Genomic DNA, 27,926 nt, shown 5'->3' with positions numbered 1-27,926 from the left:
ATTTGCTCATGAAAGGGATCTTTCTTACATTAAAATTATGGATGTCGGAAGGAGTTATCTTGTGAACAGAGTGATGGATCACATCCAGAGCCGGATTGTCTACTACCTCATGAATATCCATGTGACTCCTCGGTCAATCTACCTCTGTCGACATGGAGAAAGTGAACTCAATCTGAAAGGGAGAATAGGAGGAGATCCTGGGCTGTCTGTCAGGGGGAAAGAAGTACGTACCTGCTGGACAAGCGTGGCGGGGTTTTGTGTGGGTCTGTGCTGTGTAATTACAGCTTTCTTCCTCTACAGCCTTTCCTCTCAACATGTTTGAGAAGGGCTTTTTTTAGTTGCGTGTTTGGGTGGTGGAAACAGGGTGGACACTTTGTGTGTTGTGATGTGGTATGTGCTCTTTTATCTGTTTGTCTTTCTGTTGGCTGAAATTCCTCTTTATCCTGCAACACAAAGCAGTTGGCGAGAGGGCTTTACTTTTTAACTGTATCTTTGTAAAATCCTGACTAGTTGGATAATTGGGAAAATACACAAGTTAAAGCTGAAAGGAAAATTCCTGGAAATGAAGTTAGGAACCGCAGAAAACTTGTATTTTCCTTGTACTACTTTTCTTTCCTCTCCTCTTGCACTTGGATAATGGAGTGTGTTGTATTTCTAAGCGAAAACTTTGACAGTATTTTGGAAAAGTTATAATGAGTTTACAGAGGCTAGAGCCCGTGTATTCCAAAGGGAACACAGTGTGTTGGCTCTGAGCCCTCATCCAGTGTCTTATGGTTTTTCTTTCAGTTTGCCAAAAGCTTGGCACAGTTTATTAATGAGCAAAATATCAAAGATCTGAAAGTTTGGACGAGCCAGATGAAAAGGACGATTCAGACTGCTGAAGCCTTGGGAGTGCCTTATGAGCAGTGGAAGGTCTTGAACGAGATAGATGCAGTAAGTTCTTCTCTTTAAAGCGCCTAATAAGTTGCTTTGATTGCTAGAGATGAAGGAAGTACTTAGTATTTTAATAATATGCCTTTTATGGGATGGAAAGTCATTGAAGCTGCTTCTAGAGGCTGGAAAAATTGTCATTAATTCCTGTTAACAAGGCTAAGCATTTTATTAAACTTTGCCATAGTTAATATTTTCTTGCTGTGTCTTTCCCAGTAAAACATTTCCCTGCAGAAACCAAAATGTTATGAAATTTTGGGTAAGTGGGGGTTGGAAAGAAGTTTAGGGTAGGTGTGGCTTGCTAGTTGGCATTTTCCAACTGCACCTCTAAGATATATAAGCAGGCTTAATAGATGAAATGTGACCTTGCTTGCCTATGTATGTAACTTCACCTATATAGGGATTAAATGATTCCTTCTAACCACATCTGAGTCCAGCTGAGTGTCCTGTTTACCACGTGTGACAATTTTAAGTGTCAGAGTAACAAAATAAAATTGTTAAAGGTTATTTATATATGGTTTTATTTAACAGTGATATCTGCTTTTGGCACTGCTGGAAATACATGGGTTTTAATTATTTTCATAACCTACAGGGAGTGTGTGAAGAAATGACATATGAAGAAATACAGGAAAATTACCCACTTGAATTTGCACTGAGAGACCAAGACAAATACAGATACAGATACCCTAAAGGGGAGGTACGCTATTTTTAATTTTTTAAGGTGAAGGGCTTCCTTGTCTTCTTGAATACATGCATGCTGGCCTTAGGAAAAATAAATCTTAAAATTAATGGAAAGGTTATTTGTTGTACTTTCTCCACAGGAAAGTACATCGGAGCTTGCAACGATTGAGCCCAGACCATTTAAATTGATTCAGGGCTTGAAAAATAGAACAGTAAATTTAGAAAAAACAGTGGAGAGCTTTGATCCTGTGGGCATGGTTCCTGTGCTGGTCCTGCAGTGATAAAGCAGGAAGAATTGCAAGGCTTCAGCTGTTGCATATGCAAAAATCCTGCCAAGTTGGGCAGTTTCTATTCAGCCTTGCTCTGGGTGATGGCTGCTTTGCAGGCGGCTCTGGATGAAATGCTGGGGGAATCTCAAGAAGCCACGTTGGTCTTTCACTTTATTACACTCCTTGCCTCTGGGAAAATCACTTGCTGACAGCTTTTCTGAAGCAACCCCATTACAGTGCAGCAATTACCAGATGGTCACAGGGTCTGTCTGTGGGTGCTGAAGGCTCAGGATTCTGGGCAGCAGGGTGGAGGAGTAATTGGACCAGCTGCTCGCTGTTTGTGTCATGGGGAACCAGAACTCTGTCATCTTCTTCCTCAGCAGTCAGGAGCAATCACTGTGATAAGAGCAGCGTTCCTGGGAGTGTGACCCCGGTCTTACTAATGAGGCAGTCATTAAGCTGCTGAGTTCTCCTAATCCATTTGAACAAGGACTGTTTGTTTTTCAAACCGGTGCCGTCCTCAGGGGACGGTGACAAACATTTCAAACTCCCTCAGTGCCTTGGGGTGATTAGTTGAGCTCAGCCGTTAGTCAAAGGTAGATTTGTGTGTTTGTCAAAGGCAGTTTTGTGTCCCTGGTAACAGTCCGAGGGGGTTTGCACAGCTCGCTGGAGACCAGGGGCTTCCTCTTGCCCGGGGCTCAGTCAGCAGGGGCTTTCCATCCTGCCTTGGGACCAGGGCAAAGGCTTTTGCTGTGGTCAGTCCCTGTTTTTCTGGGTGATGTGACGAGTTCTCTGCATTTACATTGCATGACGTGTTTTTGGAAGTGTTGTCTTTACTGTGGACATGAAAATTGACTTAACCATGCACAAGCAGAAACCCTGCTGTTTACCAGCAGCAACGTTCCTGCAGCAGATTCCCCGTGCACATGCAAGAGCATCCGTTCTCCTCGCTCTGTGACTTCTGGTGGGATGGTGGCTGCTGTCACCAGGCCACTTCAACAAGCCCTTGGTTTGTTTTTAAAGGGCAACCTGAACAAGTCGGGCTTTGTAAAGTCTTTGAGTGTTTACTGTAGGCTGGGCTTCCCAGATTTTTGCTTGGAAGAGGGATGCTTTTGAAGATGAGGTATGGAAAGCGATGTGCAAGACTTAACGTGTATATTTGCAGATGATGTGAATTAAATTCTAGGCATTTTGTGGAAATTCTTGATCAAAGTGGCTAATTTAATAAAGCTTTTCCACGAGGGAGATTTATTTTATGTGTCTGCACTTTGATAGTCTGGAAGACCCGAGCTGTGTGCTCAATTTAAGGAAAATTATTATTGCAGTGTTTGTCTGTGCACTAATATATAGAAGATGACTAATATGAAAGTAAGATCCCCTGTATATCCATACACTGTTCAAAGTGTTTTCCCTTTTTAATGTGCTGTGTATTTCTCCTCCCCACCCAGTCCTATGAAGATCTTGTTCAGAGACTGGAGCCGGTAATTATGGAGCTTGAAAGGCAGGAAAATGTGCTTGTCATATGTCACCAAGCTGTCATGCGCTGTTTGCTCGCATATTTTCTTGACAAGCCCGCAGGTAAGTCTTCCTTGATATATTACAGATGGTCTGTTTTTTGAAAATTAACTGATTAAGTTTCCTAACAGTAAATTCTATCAGTTTCCTTTATCATCAGGGGGTGACTGTGTTAGACAAGTACTCAAGTGTAATTTTTTTATATTTGACCCACACGTGAATCTTGGTAGTTGATGTTATTGAGCTGCTCCTCACCTGAAACAGTGATGCTTTTTTGCTCTGTTTGATTAGCATCTCTGTTTGCATGCTAGGGAAGAAAGCAGATACAATGTCAGATAAAAACTCATTTAAGTGGTTGACCTGGAACGTAATAGAGAAGTTACTTGTAACGTGTGTTTCATATGTAATTTGTGGTTTGATTTCTCAGAACAACTTCCTTACCTGAAGTGCCCACTGCATACTGTCTTAAAGCTGACCCCAGTGGCTTATGGTAAGTGGAATTAAGTGTATGTAATATATAAGTCTAACTGTGCTGTCTTTGTCATCAGGAAAGGTTGTGAAGCATTTAAATCAAACCTAAGTTTATTCTACTTTAAAATGGAATTGAACTGTTGGGTCTGACATTTCCTGTATGCCTGCACAGCTTTGGTTAGAATTGATGAATCCTTTGGATTACATTTGCTTTGCCTTATGCCAGGAAATACGTATGTGTTGGTGAAGGCCTGGAACCACCAGAGGCTATGAGTGCTAGAAGAGAGTTCTGTGCTCAGTTCATGTGCATTTCACTACTTCTTCTGCCAAACCTGTGCATTTACACATCTGGTACAGCAAGATCTCATTTTTCATTGATGTATTGGAGGGTATTGCTTTTTAGAAGACAGGCCAATTTACATTTGTATAGGTTTATCATCTTACAGAAGGTGTTCCCTTAGCCTTTAATTCTCTCTTAGCTTTGTTCTCTTTTCCTGAAGTATTTTTTTTTTCATGGACCTTCACAGTACCACATGCATCACCTTGTTTGTGGATGTTGGCATCGTTTGTCAGCAGCTGTTACCAGTGCTTGGCTCAGGGCCTTTCACTGGGCTCCTCTGCCAGCTTGGGCACTGTGGGGTGTGGGTTGTAACATGCTCTGTTTTGGGTTTTAGGCTGATTGCTGATGAGATTTTGTGTGTCTTTCAACTTCAGCTTGATGTGTACCTGCTGTTAGTTTAAATGGTGGCTGAGTTATATCTTCTGATATTTCATCACACTTCAGAAGATCATCTACAGACAGAGAACTATCGGCACATCTCACCAGGAAATCAATGCCCCAAAATGCCAGTCCAGTCATTAATCAGAAGTGCAAAGCTGTCTTTGATTATCAGCTTTGAAAAGTAGTGGTCTAGACCTGTATTTTGTTTAATTGTTAAGTTTCGAAAAAAGGTTGAAACAAAGTACATTACAAAACAAAGTAGCTGCCACACTGGGAAATCTGCCTGAAGAGATTTTTCTCATTTAATTGCTGCACTGTCCTACAGTAACAACTGCCTGTGCTGTGGTGACATCTGGTGTTCCCAGCCTTGCATGACAAGCTGGAGTTTTGAAAATAGAGATTTAGAACAGTTAAAACATCTTTTTTATTTATTTGTTTTGTTTTTTTTTTAGTTGGGTTCTCTTTACTCACTAATCTCTGCCTGTTTCCACTGAGAGGTTTTTGTTTGGGGTTGTCTTTGGTTTTGTGGGGGTTTTCTGGTGAATTTTTGTTGTGTGTTTGTTTGCTTGTCTGATTGGTTGGGGTTTTTTTGTGGGTAGTTGGGTGACCATTCATACATTTTAAGAGGGCCTGGATGTTTGCAGTGTGTGCTCACACAAAATGAGGAAGGAAACAAAACGGTGGGAAATAACTGTCCTTAGCCTTTTGACTTCAGTGAAAGAAATGCCATTGTCCTTTTTTAAAGCATTTGGTATGTATGTCTGATTAGCACATTTCAGTCAACCTTCTTTTTGGAATTCATCCATGTGAGGACACAGGAGTAAATAGTTTCTACAGTACTGATCTGTGGCATTATTTCAAGCTGATGCATCGCTTGGCTCCAGCAAGGCAGGATGCAGGATCAGACCTGGTGTGTTTGATACCTTCCAGCTAATCCTGTTCTGGGGAAATGCCTCCCCCTGGGGGTTTGCTCATCCTGGCACTGGAAGCAGCATCATTCCCACCTTGAGTGTCTGGTCTGCAGTAGGGGAACATCTGTTAGAGCCTGACAGTTGGATTAGGATAAATGAGACCTTTGCCCAGCAATCCAGTGTAGTGATGGTCTGTGTGGGAGCACAGAGGAAAGAGAAACTGCAGCTTGCTGTAGGGATGAACTTGGTCATCAGTAATTAAAAATGAGCTGGGAGTATGCACGTTGTGGAGTAACTCATGTCCCTTTAGTTTATATTTAAAGCTTTCCATATGATGCTTTTTTCAGATCTTAAGCTCAGTAAGGACTGAGAGGTCTCTGGAAGTGTCTGCTGTGTAACCAGGCCTTAGTAATGGCCAGCAGCAGGGGCCAGAGCTTGTTTTGGCTTGGTCTCAAGGGTCACAGTGGATCTGTGAATGGAAGGATGACTAAAGGTCCTGTTCCAGTGGGAAGTGTGTGCTTTTCCTCCCTAAAACCTGTTTTATGGTTGACTGTTTCTGAGTGCTGGCCCTCCTGCAGTGTTTGCTCATAGTGTTTGTATCAAATGGGCTTTCTCAGAATAGGTTTCCCTAAAGGAAGGTAAATACTTGCCTTACTAATTTATTTTTTTTTTAAGTGCATTGTCTTTCTAAGAAATTAGTTTTTTTCTGTCATGTGCTAATTCTGTGGAGTGTGTTATGACTTCAGGAAATAAGTGAGGAGAAAAATCTGACCACCTGTCTGAGATAGAAGATGGTCTCTGTGGTAGGTCAGAGGAACTGGCTATTAATGAATGTTGTGTAGAGTAGGAGTAGCTTATAAAGGTCATGCTCATGTGAGAGAAAAGTGTTTGGCAATCAGATATTTCTTAAAATGCTGATCCCATAGTGTATTGAGTACTTATGTAATAACCTAAATTTATACCATCAGGGAAATTGTTGTTTCTTCTGACTGTTTAATTTTTCTTGCTTCACTGGAGTTTTGAATTTTTGAATGTAAAGCAAAAGTTCCTTTTCAGGAGTCAACTTTAAAGTTCCATTTAGCTGGAAGTTAAAACTGTTGTGCATGTGTAGGGGAATGGGGGTTGCTAACAACACACTGTGCCTTTTTGTAATTGTTTTCATGTTTAAAAATGAGAACAGCATTTACCTTCTGTATTACAATGAAATTCTAAGCAATCTAAGATGTTTAAAAACAAAAAAGGTACAAGTAAGAACTTTCTCACTTGAACATTCCTCGATGTTTAAACAAATAAAAATTTGTTTCAAAGAAAATAATGATAAAGCTAAGGTGAGGAGATGGATTATCAGATTGAGAATAGTGTTCCTCCAGGTGGAATAGATTCATTTCAGTAGCTTTAGCTCTTCAGAATTCAGGAAATCCTGGTATAAATCAGAAGGGGGGAAGTGATTTAACCTTCACCAACTCAAAATTAGATTGCATCTTTACTATAACTTCACTTTTGAAGCAGATTTATTTAAAAATGTGTTTTTTGTCAACAGGATGTAAAGTAGAATCTATATTTCTGAATGTGGAAGCTGTGAACACACACAGAGATAAACCTGAGGTAAGAATATCTCTCAAACTGGAGAACATGATGTAATGTACTGTCTGAGCTGAATTTTGTTGTCTTTGTGATTAGAAGTGATTTGATAACTCAACTGAGAGCGTATTTAATTTTATATATCAAGCTTTACTACTGGCTTACTGTTGGCAGGGGGCAAATCCTTTTTATTGAGCAGATTTATCTTTATTATATGAGTTAGAGCTGGAAGAATTTATCTTCAAAAAATGAATGTGAAGGTGAAGATGTGGTATCCACCTGAAAACTGCATAAAGTTCTGCCAGGCTTTGTCATTGAGCAGAAGTAGGGTGTAGTCAAAAAATTATGTTGTGAATGCCACACTTGTTTTGGAGAGAGAGAGAGAAGAGAGAGAGATCATCAGCTTTTTCACCCCTGCAGTCCTTGCTGTGTGAAAAAGAGGAATTGATGATGTCACCTGTGTTTTAAGCCAAAGCTGGAGAGGAGGACTAGATCTCAGGATACAGCAGGACAACCAGGGCAAGGGAATTGAGCGTATTTGTGAGATTTAAGTGGAGATCAGATGTCAGACCGTGGCAGCTTCGTGCTCTCCCTGTGTCAGGCACGTGTTTCTCTGCTCCTCAGTGTTGACCTGAGCTTAGGTTGGTTCTGCTGCTTGTGCAAAGCTCTCCCATTGCTGTGTTCTGAAAGTTATGTGAAACGTGCCATGATTAAAAACCTCTGGTTCCCTTGCAGATCCTCATGCTAATGCCCCCAGGTGTGGCACTGATTCTGTGCTGAGGTTACAGGTGGTGCCTGCTGGTGAACTGAAAGTCAGTTTGATAACATGAGAAAAGAGGACCATGTTTGGTGGTTTTCAGAACAGTGGTTTATGGTGGAAAGGAATATAGTGAGAATGAGGTTTTATGTGTGTATTCAATAGGGCATGTGACACAAAGTGCCTTTCTTACCTGAGGGTGCAGTTTTGTGCAGAATTCATGCTGGAGGGCTCTGTGAAGAAGTTTTGTTGTAATGGCATGGGAATTTTGAGCTGTGAAAATACTGACTTTGGGTCATCCGTAGCCAAGACGTTTTCTGTTAGACACTGACTCTGTATATTTCTCTCTACTCCCCTTTCTGCTTTACCACTTTTGTATCTTAGTTTGGTTTGTCAGGTTTAGGAAATCTGTTTTCACAGTGCCTGAAGTTGGAGAAGCATAGTGAAAATAAATCAGGATGTCTTGGAGCAGTAGGTTATCCATGTTAAATAATGTAGAGGAACAGAATCTTTAGTTTGGCTGATTAAAATATTGGTGCTGAATTTACAGCTTGCTAAATGTTGTTCAAAATACCATTCCTCTAACTGAGGAGGTTTATTTCAAGGGGCAAAGCTCTGCCTGAATCACCAAGTGACTCTCAACATGTCTAGGAAGTGATGTGACCATGCTGGTGTGGGGTGCCTCTATTCCAGGTGCATGTAGAGAGGATCATGCAGACAGGTACATTGCAGTGGACACAAAGACACAAGACTAATTGGAACAGAAGTAAATTGAGTTAATGAATTTTAAAAGAATTTAAAAAAGGAGCAGAGGCATTTTTATAAAAGCCCCTCAAATTCTCTTCTCCCTCTGTCCTGAAGGAAACCCAGCCTGTTGACTATGGGTGGTGACACTCTGTTCATTTAGGAGGTCTGATTGAAGGACTAAGTTGGTCCTGTCTGCATTTAAATGATGCTCAGGGAACTATGAACATTTCAAAAGCTTTTATTTTCATCACCTACAAAAATGTTAATTACTTCTGTAAAATTAAGTTTTCAAGTGGTCTGTTGAAGTCAGAGCATTTAATTAAATGCAGCATCACATAACAACATTGTTAAACAATGAAACTATTGGATTGAGAATTGCCCAGTGGGCTGTTCTGTGCCCCCACCAGTCACTTGTAGTCCAGAACAGTGCCCTCCTTTTGGGCTCAGCTGAAAGCATCTATTTTCACGTGGCAAAAATGCAGGCAAGGCTCTGGAGTCTTTGTTTCTGCTATGTGTGAACTTCATTGTACCATGGTGGCTTTGTCTGGAGCGAATTGAAACCTTGTGTTTGTCAGCAGGATAGTGGCTGAAGTTCTGACCTTTTCCAGTGAAGGAGTCTATGGTCTTTTACTGAAAATAATTCAGGGGAGTTGCTTTGGGTCCCCTCTTTGGGCCAGAAAACAAGCACTGGGGTGAAGTGTCTGCTTTGCATCTCTGGCTTAGTTGGTGAATGACTGACAGGGAGATTGCTCGTAGCACGAAACCCAGGTTTCCTTTTGGAGTCTGGGGAGGGGAGAGGGAGATGGTAGTGAAAGGTGTGAAACAAGTAAGACTCAGTCAGCATGAAGTTTGAAGAAGTTGCAATGATTTGGCCTAGAATGGGTCCTGCAGGTAACTTCAGAACAGTTTATCATAGTGTGCTCTCTTGGTAGAGGGGAGAATACTGATTGGCAGGGTCTTTGGGACTTGCACGGGGTGTACGAGGCAGGTGTGATTCCTGAGCTGGTTCCATGGGGCTGCACTCAGCTGGATTTCCCAGCAGGAGCATTTGGCTGTGCTGGGCTCTTGGTTTCGTTTGGTTTTGAGTAATTGAATGTCATGTTTTTTCTGCAGCCTTTGCAAAATGAGATGACACCTAGTTAGTGTAACCAGCCTTGAAAGATTAGCATGTCTGAGAACATATTTTTTAATTTTGTCAGGGTTGTTATATGCCTATAACACAAACAAATGTTGCAAGTGTTCTCTTGGGACAGAAGTGTGTGGCATAGTTCAGTAAAACACTGCAAGTTGCTTAATGGATAGATGTGTATGTGCTGAAGCACATGATTAAGTAGATTCCTGCTTCTTCCTAAATGTGAATGTATTGAGCTTTTGGTAGTGCTGTCAGTGTGGGGGCAGTGAATTCTGTAAATCCATTTTCCTGCTGTCTCGCTCTGGGACAGTGATGGGCTGTCAGTCTGCTGCACTCTTGGGGTGGGGGGGGTTAAAAAAAAATCTCTGCTTCTGAATGAATGCAGCTGTGTACTTGTGAAGGAATCTGATTGGTGTTTTTGTTGCTCTTACTGCTGCATGATAAATATTCTCTGTATTTTTATTATTATACAGAATGTAGACATTTCCAGACCTCCCGAGGACGCTCTTGTAACAGTCCCTGGTCATCAGTGAGTCCTGTGTTCTGCTCAACTATCGAACTTGGGGTGCTGTTTTCATCCTACTGCTTCAAAATAAATTGAAAAACTAATAATTTCAATCACTCTGAAATAAAAAAACCCCACCCCAACCCAACTCATAATCCAAACCAAATGTTTGTACAGCATATGATTTGAAAAGATTATCAAATCACAATAAAACTATTGCACTGGCTGATTTATTGTGGATGAGTTATCAAACATTGATCGGCTCATGCTGGAGGGCTGCTTCTGTAAATTGCTGTAATTTAAATATCCTGCAGCATTAAGTTTTATTGTAGCAGCCAGCAATCATTTAGTGTTAGTTGCAGTGAAAGCCCTGAAGCACATCATCCTGTGAGAGATAAGAAAGTCTGAAGTTGCTTTTTTAGACACTAGTACTATCTGTTTCAGTGCCCTTAGGAGTGATTGGACTGCTATGTGGTGTAAAATAACAACTCATAGTTGCTGTAAACTCCTAATCCTGCTGGTCCATAGCACTAGTGGTCTACATGGGCTGATTAATGATGTACTGTTGGAAAAGGGTAGCAAGTCTTCACTTAGTTCCAGAACAATTATTCAAAGAACAGGAATGTGTATAAATGTTTTTAATATATGACTTTTGTTAACAGATGTTCTGCATTAACTAGGCTTTAGGGTTTGCCCTTCAGCAGAAGTGATTTTAAATTCCCTCTTTTCCTGCTTCTTGTACAGACATGGCTGATAAAGCATTTACAGTTCTGCTCCAGTTGTTTTGTACCCAGATTTTATCTGAGCTCCAATAAGTAGCATTTAAGCTGACTGTTTCAGACCAGGGAAGCAGACCTAGTCAGAGGATTTTGCAGCTGGGTTGTGACTCCAGCAGACAGGGTATCTCAACCAGCAGGAGATGAATCCAAAACTGAGTGACAGCAAAGCCTCTCACAGGCTGCAGGTTGTTGGGGATGTGGTGCCTTGGTGCCTTTCTGGGCACAATGGGCAACCTGAGGCCATGGAATCACCTGTGCCATTGAGTAGACACCATTGAGGCTGGGAATGGCAGAAAAGTCACCACATCCTGGAACTGTTTTCTAAGGGCATCTTTTAGTCTTGAATGTAAGCAAGAGTGTAGGTTGTGGAAAGCTTTTATATGTTGGGTTTCTCAGGTGGTACGTTTTTCCAAAACCTGGATTTCGGAAAAAATGTGTGGTACATCTGCACTTCTAAAATTGTAGTGAAGTTTTCAGATGTTTACAGCAATTGGGAATGTCTGCCATAACCAAATAACTTCCTGACCAAAAAGCCTCATGCTGCACTGGTTGGTGTTTAGTTAAGCCAACTAAACACCAGCATGGGCTGGGACTGGGGGAACCTGGATCATTTTCCTGTTGCTGTTTGTGACTGTGACATAGGAGTGTGTGGTCACTTTTCCTTGTTTAATTGTTCCAACCTCTGGGCATGAGCTTTGCTGTCAAAGATGCTCTGGGGAAGGAGACCTGAGCTGCCATACCCTCTTGCACACACCAGTTAGTGAGTCTGGTTGCTCTTACCTGACAGTTGAGATAGCATTCCCAAGGGGTAGCAGGGATCCGGCCAGAGTCGGGTACTTATTAGCTGCATGGAGACAGCTTGGAGTGCTGTCACCTCTGCAGGCCACAAGTAAGGAAATACCATTCAATTTAAACTAAATGTGTTGCATTTTTGATGGAGCCAAAATGTGTGCAGGCATCTGCTGTGGAAAAACTGAGTTTTGCTGCTTGAGAAAGGAAGGCTCGGGCTGTCAGAGAAAATGGACGGGGAGGATGGACAGGGCAGGAACTTGGCTGGAGAGGAAAGCTGAGCTTGACTGTTCTGGCAGAGGTTGTAGAGGGAGGCGAAGCAGCAGAAGCACCCAGGACCCTCCACCCCTGCCAGCTGCTGCCAGCCTGATTTCCTGGGGCTGTGGCTGCGTGTTGTTCTCTGCTGAGCACAGCACTCGTTGTGCTGATGTGTGCAACAAAGTGAAGCGGATATTTAAAAGCAGAATGCTCTGAGGGGTTTCCTCTTACAGCATGATTGCTCAACAGTCCTCTCTGCCTTACTTCCTCAGTAACAGAAAGGCCTGATGCTGGACGGGAAGTGGCAGCAAGTTTGTGGCATGGCTTTGCCGAGGGAAGGCTGGCTGATATGGGGCTGGAATGTTTGTATCCTGCTGTTTATTTCTCTGTTTATGCCTGTGCTGGTTCTTGTCCTTAGAGGCTTCTTCCTTTTCCCTAGAGGAGCTTTTCTGTAAGATCTTCCTGTTCTGCTGTGAAGATCACAGAACATGTGTAGCTAAATCAAAGTAAAACTGAGATGGCAGGGGCTGTCCTGTTCAGAGACTCACAGCACTTTGCTGGAGGAGGCTCTGTTCTGTAGGAAAAAAGTGTACAAAGGGAAGAGTATAATGAGGAGAAGACCAGTGGTGGTATAGGAGCGTATTTGAGTTAATCTGTGTGTTTTGAGTCTTTCCAGGGAGGACTGGGTGAGATGGACCCTTGTGTAAGGCAGAGTGACACTGCTCCTGCCTCAGACAGTGGGCCCTGGAAGCAGTGAACCCCTGCCTGGGCTGACTGAGTGAGAGTCCATATGCCTTGGTAGAAATAGTATTTAGAAGAGGTGAGTGTGGTTTTTATTCCCACTCCTGTGTTTCCCAGGCTTTTCAGACCATGTTGCTGCTGGTGTGTGGCAGTATTATTCCCAGGATGGTGGTTTGTCCAGGTGTGCTTTGGGAAGGCAGTGCTGAGCAGTTGCCAGGACACATTTTGGTCCCAAAAGGAAGGCATTAACCTCAGTCACCTTTCTAAGCAGCAGCACTGTCCTCATTGCACAGCTTTTACCTCTCAGTGCCCTTGGCTGTTCTGGAAGCAGATACAATCTCAGCTGCCATCATCTCATCTAATGGGATTCCTATGAGTAGGAATCCATTTATTGTTAATGAGGATACTGGTCCCTTTCTAAGCCCTTGTTCATCTGGTCTTGCTCTCATCTATTGTGTTTGTCTAAGAAGCCCTTGGGGGTGTTTATTAGGGTTTATCCTAGTTTTCTTCCTTCACTGTGACAGTTCAGTGCTTTGCTTCCACAGCCTGTTTGTATTTATTCAAATCCAACCACTTTTTGCTTTCAACTTTCTTGCCTGTGTATTGATATTCCCTCTGGGTCTGTCTCACTTGCTAAGATGCTGCTTCCATCTGATACAGCTTATTTCAGTCAATGAGAGGTATCTTCTGCTGTGCCTTAATCACCTTGTTTCCTTTTAGTTTCATGTTAGAGCTGTCTAGTCCTTGCTGCTTGGGGATTAATTTCCAGTACCTCTGGATTCCTGCATACTGATGCTCCATTTCATGCTCCATTTAATTTTCTTTGAATCAACATCAGATGATCAGCTTAAAAGATTTCAGCCAATATTCTTGGAGTGCCTGTGGGAGACATCTCCACAGTCCCAAGGAATTTCTGGGTGTTTTGCATAAGTTGCTAAGAAAAACACAAACAAACACACCAAATGCCAACATATTCTGTTGGCTGGTTGTTTTCTCCCCTCCTGTGTAGTCATGCAGAATATGACTTGTTCTGCCAGCTCCTTGTGTTCTTAGGCAGATGTTGATGCTTTCTGTGTGTCCCTTGGTGTAGAAGAGATGCTTCCTCTAGAAGCTTTTCTGAAATAGGGTTGTTGCTTTGCTTTCCTTCACAGAGAGAAGTCAGAGTGGGTTGGGCCATGTGCTGGTGGGTGCAGGGGTTTCCAGGACACTGCCCAGCAGCATTTGTGTGTGTGTGTGTTCTCAGAAACCTTGGTGTGGTGTTTATGGTGGAAACCAAGGGAATTTACCTGAGAATTTGAAGACTGATGAGAAAGGAAAGGGCTGACATGGATGTAGGAGAACTGTTAAGGGCAGAAGTGATGTTGGCACACTTCAACCCCCAAAGAAAATCTGGTGCTGCTTGTTTATATCCTGTTTTGTTAAGAAATGGCTAAAAATCTAGAAACTGGGGTTGGGGAGAGGATTGAATTGCTTTTTAAGTTGATGTGTTTTGACTGATGGCATTGTGTGTCTGGTGTGCTGAGAGTGCCCCTTGCTGGGTGCTCCTTTCCCTGGAGTTGGACTGGAGAGACTTGTTTGGAAAGTAAACTCTAATGAATGTGGTTATAAAACCACTGAAACATACCCTGATGTCAGTGTGACATCTGCCAACATGCCTGTGTACCCTGAAGTGCATTTAAACTTTATGTTTCCGGCTCTTTAGGGAACACTTCATGTTACCAGCTCTTCAGGGAGTTATTCAGAGTTCTTCCAGTGACTTGGCTGCTCACAGACAGGATCAGAATTAGCTTTATGGCTGTTGGTGTTAAGGAGCCATTTCCTGCAGTGTGCTCTGAACAAGGAGAGGTGGGCGTCCCTCCCTCCAGATTTTATTGGTGCTTGTGTGGTTTATGACCTTTGCAGGGTTCTGTTTTTCCTTATACAATGTCCATAAAGACCAGGAGAGACAATGGATTAGAAAAATGTGGTTAAAACTGTGATTAAAGGATAAAAAGGTTTTAAAAACTACAACATTGTGACCTGTATATGGTGTAGAGACTGACTGTCCTACCAGACCTGGTGTAATACAGGTCTTAGAAATGCTTTTCACCTGCAGCAGAGATCCTGCTTTTGGGTATCTGAGGGGCTCTGTGAAGTGCCTGGCACTGGAACAAAGTCAAAGCCTTGTTCTGACTCCTACTCAGGGACTGGGACCATTCCTTGTGTTTTACGAAACATTTTGAGGAAATAAGCATTCAGACTTACTTGTCTTTAAGTAATAGCCTCGTGTTAAGCAAAACCGCGCCTGGCTGTGAGACCTTTGCTTTACAATCTTCTTCTGTCTTTAAATTTGCAGAATGTAGGTGTGGATCGGTCGAGAGAAGAAGCTTTGAGGACAGTGCCCACCCACCTATAGCTCCAGCTCCAGGGGCAGCAGCCCTTCCTCCAGCGCAGCTCAGGGCCCGGAGGTGGAGAAGGTGTCGGAGCGGGTTGGGATGAACGCGCCTCCCCTTCGCTTTGAGACATTTCGAATGTGATTCCCCCTTCTTTGGAGAAAACCCGTAGTTGTGGATAACTCCCAGTGCCGAAAGGTATCAGTAAAAAGATTGTGGGAAGCAGAGTAGAGTTGATTTCAAGATTTATTTTTTTTTTTTCCATATGTAAATCTGTGCAGTTTCAGTGGGTTTTTACTGTTCATCTGTGGAAGGTGGTTAATTGCCCGTGTTGATTTTACTGTCAGATTTTAACAAGACTTTACTTTCTTTTTTTAAGTGTTTTTCTAAGAGTTCCTCTTATTTTTACTGTGAATGATCGCCTGGAATTACGTGGAGATTTTTTGATGGCGTATTTAATATGGGTGAAATTTTACATTTTGAGCATTGGAGGCTTCATGTTGCACAGCTGCTTTAAATGGAGAAGCCTGTCAGCTCTGATAGCTGTTCTGTGTTTTAAATTGAGCTTTGGTTTGCCAACCACAACTTAAAATTTTTCTGAAATTTCTGAGGGAGATTTTCCCTTTGGAAAATCAGAGCATTAAAGCTAGATTTGCTACCTGAAAGATTCAGCTGTTTTAACAAGATTTTAATGTTTTCCAGAGGCCAACTGTATTTTGGAGGGCAGTGGGGGACACAGTATTAAGTGGGAGGTGTGAGTGTGATTACAGCTGGCAGCCTGGGGAATGAATTGAGAGAGAAAGAGAGAGAGAGAGAGAGATGTCCTGTCTGCTGCAGTTACAGGAGGGGATGAGCAGCTTCTCTGAGTTTGGAAGGGAGGGGAGAAGGATTCAGACTGTCAGGGTCTGGAGAAGCTGCTTGCCTTGTTAGCGTTGTGATATTTTTTTTTCTTTAGGCAGTTTTTGGAATGAATTTCAACATAAAAGTATATGTTTCTCTTTTATAGCCACATTTAATACGTACATCAGGAAACAGTACAGAGAGGTTAGGTGAGTTTAAACATTCTAACAGCTCATGCAAGAAAAACACCAGGTAAATTCTGAAATAATAACCCCTGCCTTGGGGTTTTTTGTATTGTTTTTAAGCACCTTCCATCATCCCAGTTCTTTGCTGCTTTTTAATGCCTAGTGAGACTCCAGTGCTAAAAATGGAATTGTCTGTGTCTGTTGAGGCCACAATCTTTTAACTGTACTAAATCAAAGTGTATTTTGTATGTGTGTTACCAGACAACTGAAGTGAGCTGCCAGCACTGCTGCTGGCTCTAGCTCTGAAATGAGGAGACCTATTCTTTGATATTTTACTGTGTTTTTTTCTAAGGAAACTCTTCAGATAATTGAGCTTTTACCATGTATGTTGTTGAGGTTGTTCTGTTGTTTTGTTTTTGTTCTTTCCTCAATTCCTGTGTGGAATACCAGGCCCTCGTAACATCATTTTGCAGGCAAGGGCTACACTGTCTTTTGTTTGTGCAGGGTTTATAAGATAATGTGCTGCTGTTGTGATTAATTTTTTTTTTAATAAGCTAAATTCAGCAATATATTCAGCTCTGGAAGTAAGCCATAGAGCATCGCTGGGTTCTGTTTCAGAAGAGGAATGTGACCAGAAAGACTTGCTTCAAGTGCTGCTGTCTAAAGCTTTTGTGTGTGTGTGTGTGTGTGTGTGTGTGTGTGAGAGCCCTGCATTTGGTAATGCCATTTCAGACCCTTATTAATTCAGCTGTGTCTGTAGTTATGGGGTGAGGAGACAGCCTGCACAGCGCTGCTCAGAGGAGTAATTTATTGATGTGGAGTTAACAAGGCCACCTTTGTGGCAAAACTGTAGGAGTAATTCCTCCTCCTCGCCCCAGTTTGGCGTGGGAAAGCCAGGCAACCCTTGCTCCTCCACCGTCCGGCCGTGACAGGAGTGGTTAAACAGTTTTTACACTGAGAATGTCAGGGTTTATCTGTAGCTACAGAGCACAAATCCCAGGAGGCTGCATTAAAAAAGCAGGATTTTACCAGCAGATTGTGGTACTTCTTGAGCTCAGACCTGGTTGAAGAAATGTTGGTGGAAGGAAAATTTTCCCCCAGTGAGAGCTGAGCCCAGGGGCTGCTTCTCTTTGCTGGTGAGCATGGCTTGAAGTGTCTCCTCTCTCCCTTTATTTTACCTCTCTGAACTGTCAAGAGGTGCTGTAACATCCTCAAGGCTTAATGTTCTATGTACAGTAGGTATTTTTATAGCCTGCTTTCAAATATACTGTGATGAGTGTTTTACTACAATGGGTGTTCAGTAAAAAAAATTGTATACAAGTGTAAATAAACTGTTGTGCTGATACTTGAAGAGGAAAAAAAAATGAAGTTGTCTGTTCTGTGTTGGGAAGGTACTAAATCAGTGACTGCATCTGACCCCGGCTGGCAAGAGCAGGTGTACATTTGTATTTGTATTTGAATGTAGAGTTGAGGTGAATGTAGACTTGGAGGGAGTGATGGGTTCTCCTGGTTCTCACTGCCTTTCTGGGAAGGCACAGTTGAGAAATGCAGATTATTGTCACTTTCTAAAAGTGTATGTCCCCCCCTCCTGACAGAACGGTCACTGACAGGGGAGGGGAAAACCCTTGTCTGTATTTGTACCCATTTACTTTACTGCCTCTGACTGTTACTGCACTTGCCTGGCTCAGATGCAGCCTCTTGAATGGGATTAAACTGTCTTGTCTTACATTGTTGGCCTTCGTCGTGATGTTTCAGACAAATGTAATCATTTGACGTTTGATCCAAGTAATAAAGATCAAATGCTACAACGTGCACCCCTCTGTGTTTCTTTCCATGTCCCTTCCTGGTGGCTGAAGTGCCAGGTGAGCGTTCCTGCACCTCAGCAGGTTTCCACAATTTCCACAGGCGTAGGAATTGCAGCTGGGTTAAGAGAGCTTATCCATAAGCTTGAGAATTAAATTCATTCACCCCACTGATTGCTTTGCTCTGCGAATAATTGTAATTTAAGTAACAAACTCAGTAATGGAGGAAGGAATTGGAAGAACTGATTAAATAAATACAAGCCAAGATTCGCATGCAGTGAAGAGAAAGGTAAGACTTTATTAGTTTTACCTGGTCATTGGTATTAAGATCTGATCCATGCCCTCAGAGCTACACTGTTCTTATGTGGTCTTCCAAATGCTGCCTGTCAGTACAAGTTTGCATGCAGAGATTAGGTGGAGGGCATTAAATTTGCAGGGGTACTTGTCATTGTGAAGGATAAGGACAAAATTAATTACTGCTTTGTGGTTTAGAGTTACATACTCAGATTTTCATGTCTTCTTGATGGCTGTATGCTCCTGGGTAGGTAACCAGTGTATCCTCTCTGCTAAGTGGGAGGAGTCTTTTCATTGTTTTTCACTCCACTGTGTGTTTCCGTTTGGAGAGGAGGTGATTTTTTTGTTTGTTTTAGAGCTTTCTGGACAAAATGCTTTAATACCTCCATCTTCCTGTAGTATGAGGATGACCCAGACCTGATGGGTGAGTGAACTCTTGACTTTTGCTGCCTGGCAGGTGGCCCTGGAGGGGGGGGCAGCACTTCAGCCAGGAGGAGAAATTACTTTGTAGGGTATGTGAAGGAAAAAAAACCCAAGTTTTCTGCTCTCCCAGGGGCACCTTGCTGCTTGTTCCCCCTTGGACAGGGGTTTGTGTAAGTGTGGTGGTAACCCCAGCTGTTTGGAAATGCCAGCTGTGTGCTGCCCCTTCCAGCCGCAATCTCTGATGGCATCCGAGTCGTGCTGGCATTACTAGAGCTGTTCTTTAGGAGAAGAACAAAGGCAGCACTGTATTCCTGTGAGCCTCTACAAAGTATTACAGCTTTCTCCACCTCTTTCAGCAGGATTAACAGTCTGAAACTACCCAGAAGCTCCACAGTGCTCCTAAGAGCTCTGGAGCATTGCATAACTCCTGTGTGAACTGACACCCAGACACTTTTTTTTTCCCACCTGCTCAGTGTTGAGAAAATTAAATCATTTGCAATAGTGTTACAAGATACAGAAAGCTCCTGAGAAGCAAGGGACCTCGCCTCAGTTTGTATTTTAGGAGCTGATTGCAAAGAGAAGAGTTTAATAAGGAGCTTTACAGCAATAACATTAGCTTTTCTTACTCACTAATGGTTAAAAAAAAAAATCAATATTTAGAAGCAGGTGTTGCAACAAAGCAGGATCTAGTTTGGTGCCCTTAATAGCAAGTGGGAGGCACAGCTGCTGTGTTACAAACAAGTAAACAAAACTGGATTTTGTGTTTGGCAGTAAAGCAGGATAATTCCTCTCGGGCAGAGCAGGCAAGTAACTCAGGAGCTCCACAGAGTCATTACCTGGCAGTTCTGTCCTGCTGGGATCAGCCGCTCTGATCGTGGTGCCTCTTTCTCTTAATAGGAATTGGCATTTAATGGCAGAACCCCACATTCCCAGGCAGGATGGGGCTGCTCTGGCATGCTTAGGTCTCTGTTGCCTGCTTGGACTGCCTTGGAATAAATGTGTAGCATTTATTCTTCAAAAGCAGCACTGAGCCATTTCCCACAGCAGCTGGTGTTACACTAGGAATCTCTGCTTTTGCCTGATTCTTCATTGGTTAATTCACTTAAAAACCAACATAAATATTTTAGGAAAGCAACCAGGGCTTACAAAGTATTATTTTTTTCCACTGTAATTTAAAGACAACTGGAGTTTAATTGTATATTGTTAAAAATCATAGAGCCATGAATGAAAGTTACATTAAACTTTCTTTTAATTGAAGACAAATAAAAGAACCAAGGGCTCAAACACATTTTAAAAAGACATCTGTTCCCCAGTGTCTTCTCTCGAGCAAAATATACAGCAAATATATATATATATATATATATATAACAACTACATTCAAGTACCGAACAGAATTTACATTTTCCCAAACAGAGAAAATAATGCACATGATTCACATACCTTAAACCCAACCATGCATAAAAACACTGCCAATAAATCAGGAGTTGGACATAATTCATCACACTACTGTGTATTATTCTGAAGTATCGACAACGTCGTTGGAATGCATTAACACTTGGGAGTGTGGGTTTGTAATGTTTAACCCTGCTTTGAAGTCCAGCTGCTCAGAGACCTACTTGTTCAAGATCTGTTCAAATTTAGGGTTAATAAAAGAAAATCCATCAAATGCAGATTGATCCATGGACTCGATCAGGTTTTTGTCACTGTAGGACAATTTTGGCTTCTCACTCAGAAATTCTCTGTCAAAGTTGTTGTAGTCACTTGCTGATTTCTGTGTTAGAGAGGAAAGATAGTTTAAGACAAACTTTTTAATTTATTCCAGAACAAATTACTTAAATACAAAAGGTTGAGCTCCCTCCCTTCTTCCCCTGCTTTAGAGGGAAAAAAAAATAATTTCATTTTAGCCTATTTTAATAAAACTGTAAGATTATAACTGAGTGATTGCTTATTAGTAGTTGAAAACAAAAAAAAACCCCAAATAGCACCAGCTTGCTTTGGAGAAGAACCACATGGATTTGTGACAATGCTGCACAATTACCCAAATATTATCTATTGGCAATAACAATGCAGCATTTACTTATATGTAAACCCAGTATTTCTTGCCATTAACCAAAATATTTATATTCCTGAGAGCATTTTACAGTCTGTACTTATTCAGAGAAAAAAAAGCAGTGTCCTATAGCAGCTGCTTTGTGTCTGGATAAAATACTTGTGTGTGTGTTTCACAAAAATTCACATTTCTAAGGATCACTGAAGACACTGTGAACCTCCAAAGGTTACTGTTTGTAGGATCCTTAGGGTTCCAGAGTTCCACTTCTATGGCAATGTGAAACCTTGTGTTCTTGAAGAGGCCAGCTCTCCTCCATTGAGTACATAAGTCCAACTTAAAGAGCCTGTTACCTCCATATCATTTCACCTGCTCCAGTAACAGGGTGAGGAACATCGACTTGGATTTTTAGCCAGGTGAGATGGAGCAGCAGCATCCCACAGTGCTACAGACTATGAGTTACACACAGTCTGTTCTTCAGATGTTTTTTTTCAGGTAACATCAGGCATGTACATTAATTCTAAATTCAGCAGCATAGAGAATGCATCTTTTTGCCCCCTTGGAGACTCTCCAGTTGGTTTGAAGCAGCAGAAATGCAATGCTTGCACAGAACACCTGCAGGCAGGTACCAGCAGAGCAGCCTCAAGCTACTGGTGCTTCTCCCATGTGGCATTGCAGAAAAAGGAACCACAAGGAACTATGAACATTTCTAACCCAGAGGAGAACGGGGATCGGAACTATCCGTTGGTTTTCCTGAAGATTTTATTCATGAAGAAGCTCCCTGAGAGTGCACAGGAAGGCAAGTCTTAATAGGAAGATTTCTGGGCAGTCAAAGCAATACAGTACACCTGTTATAACTGAACCATCCAGGAACAAGAGGGCTACATATCTATAACTCTGTCATCTGTAAATGTGAGGAGACAGTGGCAGTAGGATACTTTGAGCAAGTCACCCCTTCCCCTGAAGCTGCTGTTTGCTACAGAACAAAGAACAACTCACGTACCACTTTTGGCTTGAAAGGAGGGTCCACCTCCCTCTTCTCTAGTGCTGTCCAGTTGATTGTTTTGAAGAAAGGATGGTCTCTGATATTCCCAGTGACCCCAAGTCGTTTTGCTGGATCCCTTTCAAAGAGCTGCAAGAGAAGACACCTGGTAAAGCCTTTCATCTGCTCAAAAGGTACGTGGCAGGGGAAGAATAACAGATACACTGCTGAAAACTGAGGTTGCTGACAGTAAACAGTTCATTAGTAATTAATCTGACCTGGCTTTCCCTTTGTAAGAGCAATTTGCTTGCTGAGAAACAGCTCCTCTCCAAAGCCTAGATTTGCCCCTCCTTGGACAGAGACAGTACCGGGACCTACATGTTGATCATCAGTCCTACCTTTTCTAATATATCCTTTGATTCCTTGGTAATCCAGCGTGGGTAGTGAGGGGTGTCCACTCGGATTGACTCAAACAGTTCATCCTCATCATCCCCGTGGAAAGGGGACTGGCCAATCAGCATCTCATACAGCAGGACCCCAAATGACCACCAGTCCACAGAGAAGGTGTACCGCAAACCTTGCAGGATCTTGTTCCGCAGAGGAAGAAGGACAAGCAGTTAGTAAAAGGAAGCAATATAGCCCAAAAACCAGGAGAGGTATTTTAAGAGAGAATCTTTAATAACTAGGGCATTTAGGGAAAGAAAAGAAATCCATCTCTCTGAGAAACTGTGGACACTGATGCACATCTGCGGTTTTATACTTGGCTGCTGTTTGTGGGAACGTGGCCAGCTCTGTGGACAGGTCTTTGCTCTCATTCAGAAGTTTTCTCCATTAACTTTAAATAACCATATACTTGGAAAACATCTTCTCTAGTGTCTTTACAAGATGAAGGGAGAAGCAAGTAGTGTTGAAAAGTAACTTACCACTAGACAGGCTTTGACATAATTTATAGCTCTAAAACCTAACACCTTAGTTGGGCTACTTTGCAAATAAGATTTAAAAAAAATACAACACAGGGAATTTAACTCAGTGAGATTCCCCTTAGAAGCTGCTTTTGTTTTAATTCTAGTTGTTTGCAGGGGCACAAGTCTGTTCTCCATCTGCAGTGCATATAGAGATTCATTCTGTGGGAGCCCTCTGTGTGTGCTGGCTACAAAAAAACCCAAACTCTTAAAAAAAGAGCATTTTAACTTTTCAAAACCATGCTTTTAAACTTGCAGCTGTAAAATACTTAAGAATTTCAAGTACTTTCTATAAAGAACTCAGGTATAATTTTTTTCTCCATGCTAATTAGACTTGGACTTTTCTGAACTATTAGTCTACAAAGAGCTGATTAATCACAGCAGCCATTTCTAACATGAGTGCATTAAATCCGTCCCCCAGCGTGTGGCTGTGCCTTACTGACCTCGGGAGCGATGTAGTCTGGGGTTCCACAGAAAGTGCTTGCTTTGTTCTCGCCAACAACATTTTCTTTACACATCCCAAAATCGGCTATTTTGATGTGGCCTTCTTTATCAAGCATCACGTTGTCCAGTTTTAGGTCTCTGCAAAAAGTGTTTAAAAAGAGTTGTGTTTTAAGTGAGTCATTTTTGTATTCAGATGCACTGATAAACACCTCCCTGCAGCAGAACAGAAGCTTTTCAAGGAAATAATCATCCATCAACACGACCCATACTTTTGTGCACTGGAGGCAGGAGGGACAAGGGAAGAATTTTCTGGTCAGACAAAATAAGAGGCTGAGGTACATATATAGAGCGTGACCTTATAATCCTCTACATTTGCTTTCAGATCTAAAAGCACAGCCAGTGCTTCTGTTGCTTCTGGAAGGCAGTGTGAGTTAATGCCCCAGCAGCTGACACAGCAGTGCTGCACCAGCTCTGGAGCTCAAAAGAAGGATTGTGTTGGATTCTGAGAGCCTTTGGCAGGAGTGGGATTGTTTGAAGCCTGCCCAGCTCTTAACACTACCTGTGACTTGTTCCTGGTTACAGCACCAGCTCATGTGTTGTGGCCACGGCTTGTGAAGTGTCCTATTCATGCCTTTTTTTTTCAGAATAACACTATTCAATCAAGTAAGAGTTTTTTCCCAGCAGTTTCCAAAAGCTACATTCCCTCCCTTTGACCAGGATGCATTTTTTTGTCCATCTGGCTGCAAATGCACATACCAAGGAGGGCAGGCTGAAGAGAAAACTGTACAGCCCTCTGCTTACCAAGAAAGACTGAAATAGAGCAGATAATTTAACATAAGAACAGGATAGTCTTTTCTCTTGGGTAGCTGAACTTCCCAGTATCAGCTACTCACTCACATTGCTCAGAGTGTGAGCTGCAGCTCAAAGCAAGAGTTCCTGATCTAATGCAGTGCTCCATAAATCCTTCCATGCTTGGACACCAGCTGCTGCTCACCTGAGCAAATTGAATATATATGAGATGGGAAATACTCACAGTAACTCAGGGCACTGCACTCACCCAGCTACTGCAAGTCCTAAAACCTTTTGTGTGATGTGCACTTACATGTAACACCTACTTAAAATTGCTCCGAGTCAGGCTCTGGGATTATATTGGTGAAATCTTATGTGAGATGGGAAAAACCAGTACCACTGGTTTTGCTGGTGTCTTGTTGGAAAAGGGTATCATTTCTCTGAAAATATTTCATACTATGAAATTCCCCCCAGGAACAGTCTAATTTAAGGTAGGGAAATTTAACAGCAAGCCTAAAAATGCTTTAAAAAATCTGGGATGGAAGGATTTCATGCTGCTGAAAACAGTTTGATCCTTTCCTGTATAAAAACCTGCAGGAGACTATGGGAATAGAGCTGGGAATGTTATGTACTTTCCTGGATTATGGCTGTCTTCTCTGAGAGGCAGATGTGCTTTTAAGAACTGTCTTTCTTACCAAGGATTCTTGTAAGGTTCCTCCCCTTTACAAATGCTTTTTAACTAGACTTCGTCAAAATTGCTCTGAAGGATGGATGCTCCAACAGATGTTTCCTGTTTCTATAGAGGGAGATGGACAATACCAGATGTTTGGAGCATGTTCACCTAAGGCCTTTTGTAAGGCTCTGAAGCACAGAGACATCATTCTTTGGACCTGTTTGTTACATAGGTGAGAGATGTCTGAGCAAGTAGTTACCAAACAGTGCTTTCAAGTTGAGGGTGGGGTGAAAGGGCTGAAATTGAGAGAAAAACTACATTAAAATAAACTTCTTATTTCTTGTAGTGTGGATATACACAGTCAGAACCAGTGGATCAGGGTCTGGCCTCCGGTGCTTCAACCTGGTGTGGCAGAAGCATCGATCTTGTGGTTTTACCAGAAGGCAAAACCAGGCAACTTTCACCTCAGTGGTTTGCACAAGGCCAATGAGGACTGATAAGCCTCAAAGACCCTCTCCCTCACCTCCAAACTAAACAGACTCATGATTTGAAGGCAGTGCTTAAAAATAACTGAAACAAAACTGCTTTTGTGTTACACAAATATCATTCCATCACTCCTGTTGCCAAGGAAAAAACCCCCACAAATAGAGATTCGTGTCAAGCATGTTAATGGCCTTGGAACTACATCAGATCACTGACAGACAGCTTATACCGGTTATATCAATCAGGAACTCAAAGATGCACAGAGTGCTAAGACAAACACCAGGTCCCAGCCTGGAGCTGCCTGGTACTCACCTATAAATAATGCCTTTGCTGTGAAGAAACTGGAGCCCACATAGAATTTCAGCTCCGTAAAACCTGAAAAGACCAAAACATCTTTTAATCCTTGCTCAGTTTAAACACAGCCAATGCAGATAGCCAAGATATTGCTGTAAGCATCTCTTCATGGAGTGACAAGCACCGTACAAGCCTTTAAATCCTACTTTATGTAGACAAGATGCTGTAAAGCTGCAGGTTAATCCCTTCACCACACATCGGCAGTGTCCAATACCAAACAGCAGAGGGGACACGACTGCAACTTGCCATAAGGCTTCATTCCACTTCCCACGGGGAACACTGTCCCTTTTCTCCTCTTTAATAATAGCCTGTGTGTGTTTTTAGTGATATGCACATGCCTTTTGAAAGACAGCTACTGGGAGCTCAGTCCCCAAGGGTTGCTTTAGGAGGGACTGGGCACTAATGCTGAGGTTAGAAGCAGGCATCACCTCTCTGCCTCTGCACCTGCCTGGCTGGAACAGACTGTAAAGAGAAAAGTAGCAGCACTTCAGGGGTATTCTCCTCAAAAACAGAGGTGATAATCCAGAGGAGATAAAGGAAAACACAAAAAGAATGCTTCCCCATGCCCCAAGAAGTATTAAAAGCTTTTTTTTTTTTTTCTAATTGAACAATTATAAAACTATTTCCGCTTCTGTAGAGCAGAATGAATGTTGACCCAAAACTTCACAAATAGGCCCAGGGGATACCAGGAGAGGCTGCCAGATGCAGAGATGTTTGCTGGAATGCAGGTAAGCTGGAGGAGCTTTATCCAGATTTTTGCTGGGGGGAGTGGGAAGTGAGCTTGCCCTTTCCTATACAACTGGCTGCTATTTATGCCAGACTCCTTGACCTGATCCCATCCAGTCAATGTTCCTTAGTACAGTGCCCAGTAACAGAGGTCATTTTCCTGATGCTTATAGGTAGGTTCACTACCCTGCACTGTTACATTTTAGGTCTTGCATGCACCCACTCAATATTACAATTAAATCTCTCATGGCTTTGAGTGAGAGAAGTAGAAACTGACCTCAAACTAAAAATGATAGATAAAGTAACAATAATAAAATGTTTTTGCATCTTTTAAAGATCACTGGAGCTGAAAACTTCAGCCATAGGTAACTGACACAACTGCACTTGCTAAACAAAGCACCCATTTTATTAGTATCTTGTGAAAGGTACAAGTGTTCCTGTGCCTTCAGGACAACTTATCATAACAATAATCTAAGTGCTGATTATTTTTGCAATTTTTTTCCATCAAAATACTGTCCCAAAGGACACTGAGGCTGTACCTTTTTCTTTTCACTGCTGGCTGATGTTGCAGTCTGTTTTGCACCTCTAGTTACAAGCATCCCATAGAGTAAAACATCACACTATTTAAATTAAGAAGGCCTAACTCCACACATCATTAAGTGAACTTCTTCATTGTATTAAACTAGTGCCTAAGAAATACCTTTTCAATCATCAGTCACTGAAATTCCAGGGCAAGTAAGGGGCACAAAACTAGCAGCAGTAAACCCAGAGACTAAAATCCTTCCTGGAGGTGGGGAATGGAGGGTTGTGGACTTACGTGGCTCTGTAGAGATCAAAACGCCCCTTGTCTTGTATGTGGAACATCAGGTCTCCCCCATTCAGGAACTCCATAACGAAGAACAGATGATCCTGTTAGCAAATAACCAGGGAATGGAACAATTACTGATGCTGTTCCAACCACAGATGAAGTAGCAATGGGGGGACCAAGCAGCCTCCTCTGCTGAAGGATTTCTCTGTTTCATGCATACCCTGAGAGCCTGGAAGGCTCCTACAGAGTTGAGTGGCCTGGTCTTGTAAAGATACATAGCTAATCTTGTATTCTGTGGGTTTCTAGACTTCATAAAAATACACATTTAAACAGACTTACTGACTTTTACCTGTGACAGTCATCTTTTCTCCCCTCATTAGGGGAAAGTTTGGATCAAGGATTTAAATTAAACTGCCTCTTATTCTAGATTGCATAGATATTTTTCTGATCTCATTTTGTCCTCATCAACATATGTTTGGTCCTACTCATATTTACTTTCCACAAGGCCCATGAACTATTGTACAGAGCACAAGAAAAGGAAACTTAATTCCTGCACCACTAAGTTACTTTCATTTGACTGCAGATAACAGCATCCATTAAAAGGGTCGACCTGTTGTGTTACTGTCACTACTGGGCTTTTTCTTACCTTTGTCTGAAACGTGCAGTAAAGATGTGTGAGAAATGGATTTTCCCATGCAAGTGCGAGGACCCGCTTTTCCACCATGGTACATTCCACGTCGTCATCGATTAGCACCACGTCTTTTTTCAGGGCTTTGATAGCAAAGAATTCATTCTTCCCTTTCAGCTCAGCGAGCAGAACCTACAAAGAATAAAGGGTGATGTTACAGCATGGCTAGGAAAGACTTCCTACGGATGGTATCAGTAAGGGAAAGTCAAAGGTGTTCATAGCAGGTGCAGTGACAATTAAAAAAATACATTTAAATGGGAAAGATAA

General features: G+C 42.2%; 2 protein-coding genes and 1 long non-coding RNA gene across 16 annotated transcripts in view; 2 read left to right on the top strand and 1 right to left on the bottom strand.

The window, feature by feature from the left end:
• The window catches only part of LOC127481771 (6-phosphofructo-2-kinase/fructose-2,6-bisphosphatase 4), a 52,062-nt gene extending 34,066 nt beyond the window's left edge, over positions 1-17,996 (top strand). For 7 of the 12 annotated variants that reach the window (XM_051811440.1, XM_051811429.1, XM_051811435.1 and 4 more), the window contains exons 8-15: positions 16-223; positions 787-933; positions 1,523-1,627; positions 3,329-3,458; positions 3,823-3,885; positions 7,039-7,103; positions 10,189-10,244; positions 15,123-17,996. In XM_051811440.1, coding sequence (XP_051667400.1) covers positions 16-223; positions 787-933; positions 1,523-1,627; positions 3,329-3,458; positions 3,823-3,885; positions 7,039-7,103; positions 10,189-10,244; positions 15,123-15,129 — 781 coding nt within the window. In that variant the 3' untranslated portion in view covers positions 15,130-17,996. Of the gene's footprint in view, positions 1-15; positions 224-786; positions 934-1,522; positions 1,628-3,328; positions 3,459-3,822; positions 3,886-7,038; positions 7,104-7,548; positions 7,825-10,188; positions 10,281-15,122 lie in introns of those variants that run through there. The other 5 variants (XM_051811430.1, XM_051811433.1, XM_051811431.1 and 2 more) reach the window with 3 other exon arrangements.
• Positions 17,997-19,855: 1,859 nt separating this feature from the next.
• Positions 19,856-27,926, bottom strand: part of PRKCD (protein kinase C delta) — a 60,290-nt gene continuing 52,219 nt past the window's right edge. For all 3 annotated transcript variants that reach the window (XM_051811420.1, XM_051811421.1, XM_051811422.1), the window contains 7 exons: positions 27,618-27,791; positions 26,981-27,072; positions 25,396-25,458; positions 23,138-23,276; positions 22,131-22,319; positions 21,754-21,882; positions 19,856-20,474 (listed from right to left, as the gene is read on the bottom strand). In XM_051811420.1, the coding sequence (XP_051667380.1) occupies positions 20,316-20,474; positions 21,754-21,882; positions 22,131-22,319; positions 23,138-23,276; positions 25,396-25,458; positions 26,981-27,072; positions 27,618-27,791 (945 nt within the window). In that variant the 3' untranslated portion in view covers positions 19,856-20,315. The remainder of the gene's footprint in view (positions 20,475-21,753; positions 21,883-22,130; positions 22,320-23,137; positions 23,277-25,395; positions 25,459-26,980; positions 27,073-27,617; positions 27,792-27,926) is intronic.
• Positions 21,812-26,985, top strand: LOC127481807 (uncharacterized). Its single transcript, XR_007908324.1, has 3 exons — positions 21,812-21,926; positions 24,730-24,832; positions 26,075-26,985. It is a non-coding gene; the product is annotated as an uncharacterized LOC127481807 (long non-coding RNA).

This window comes from Manacus candei, unplaced genomic scaffold (assembly GCF_025592945.1).
Source record: "Manacus candei isolate 608988 ecotype Guabito, Panama unplaced genomic scaffold, ASM2559294v1 h1tg000082l, whole genome shotgun sequence".
Lineage (NCBI taxonomy): Eukaryota > Metazoa > Chordata > Aves > Passeriformes > Pipridae > Manacus > Manacus candei.
This window is presented reverse-complemented; position numbering and strand designations above follow the sequence as displayed.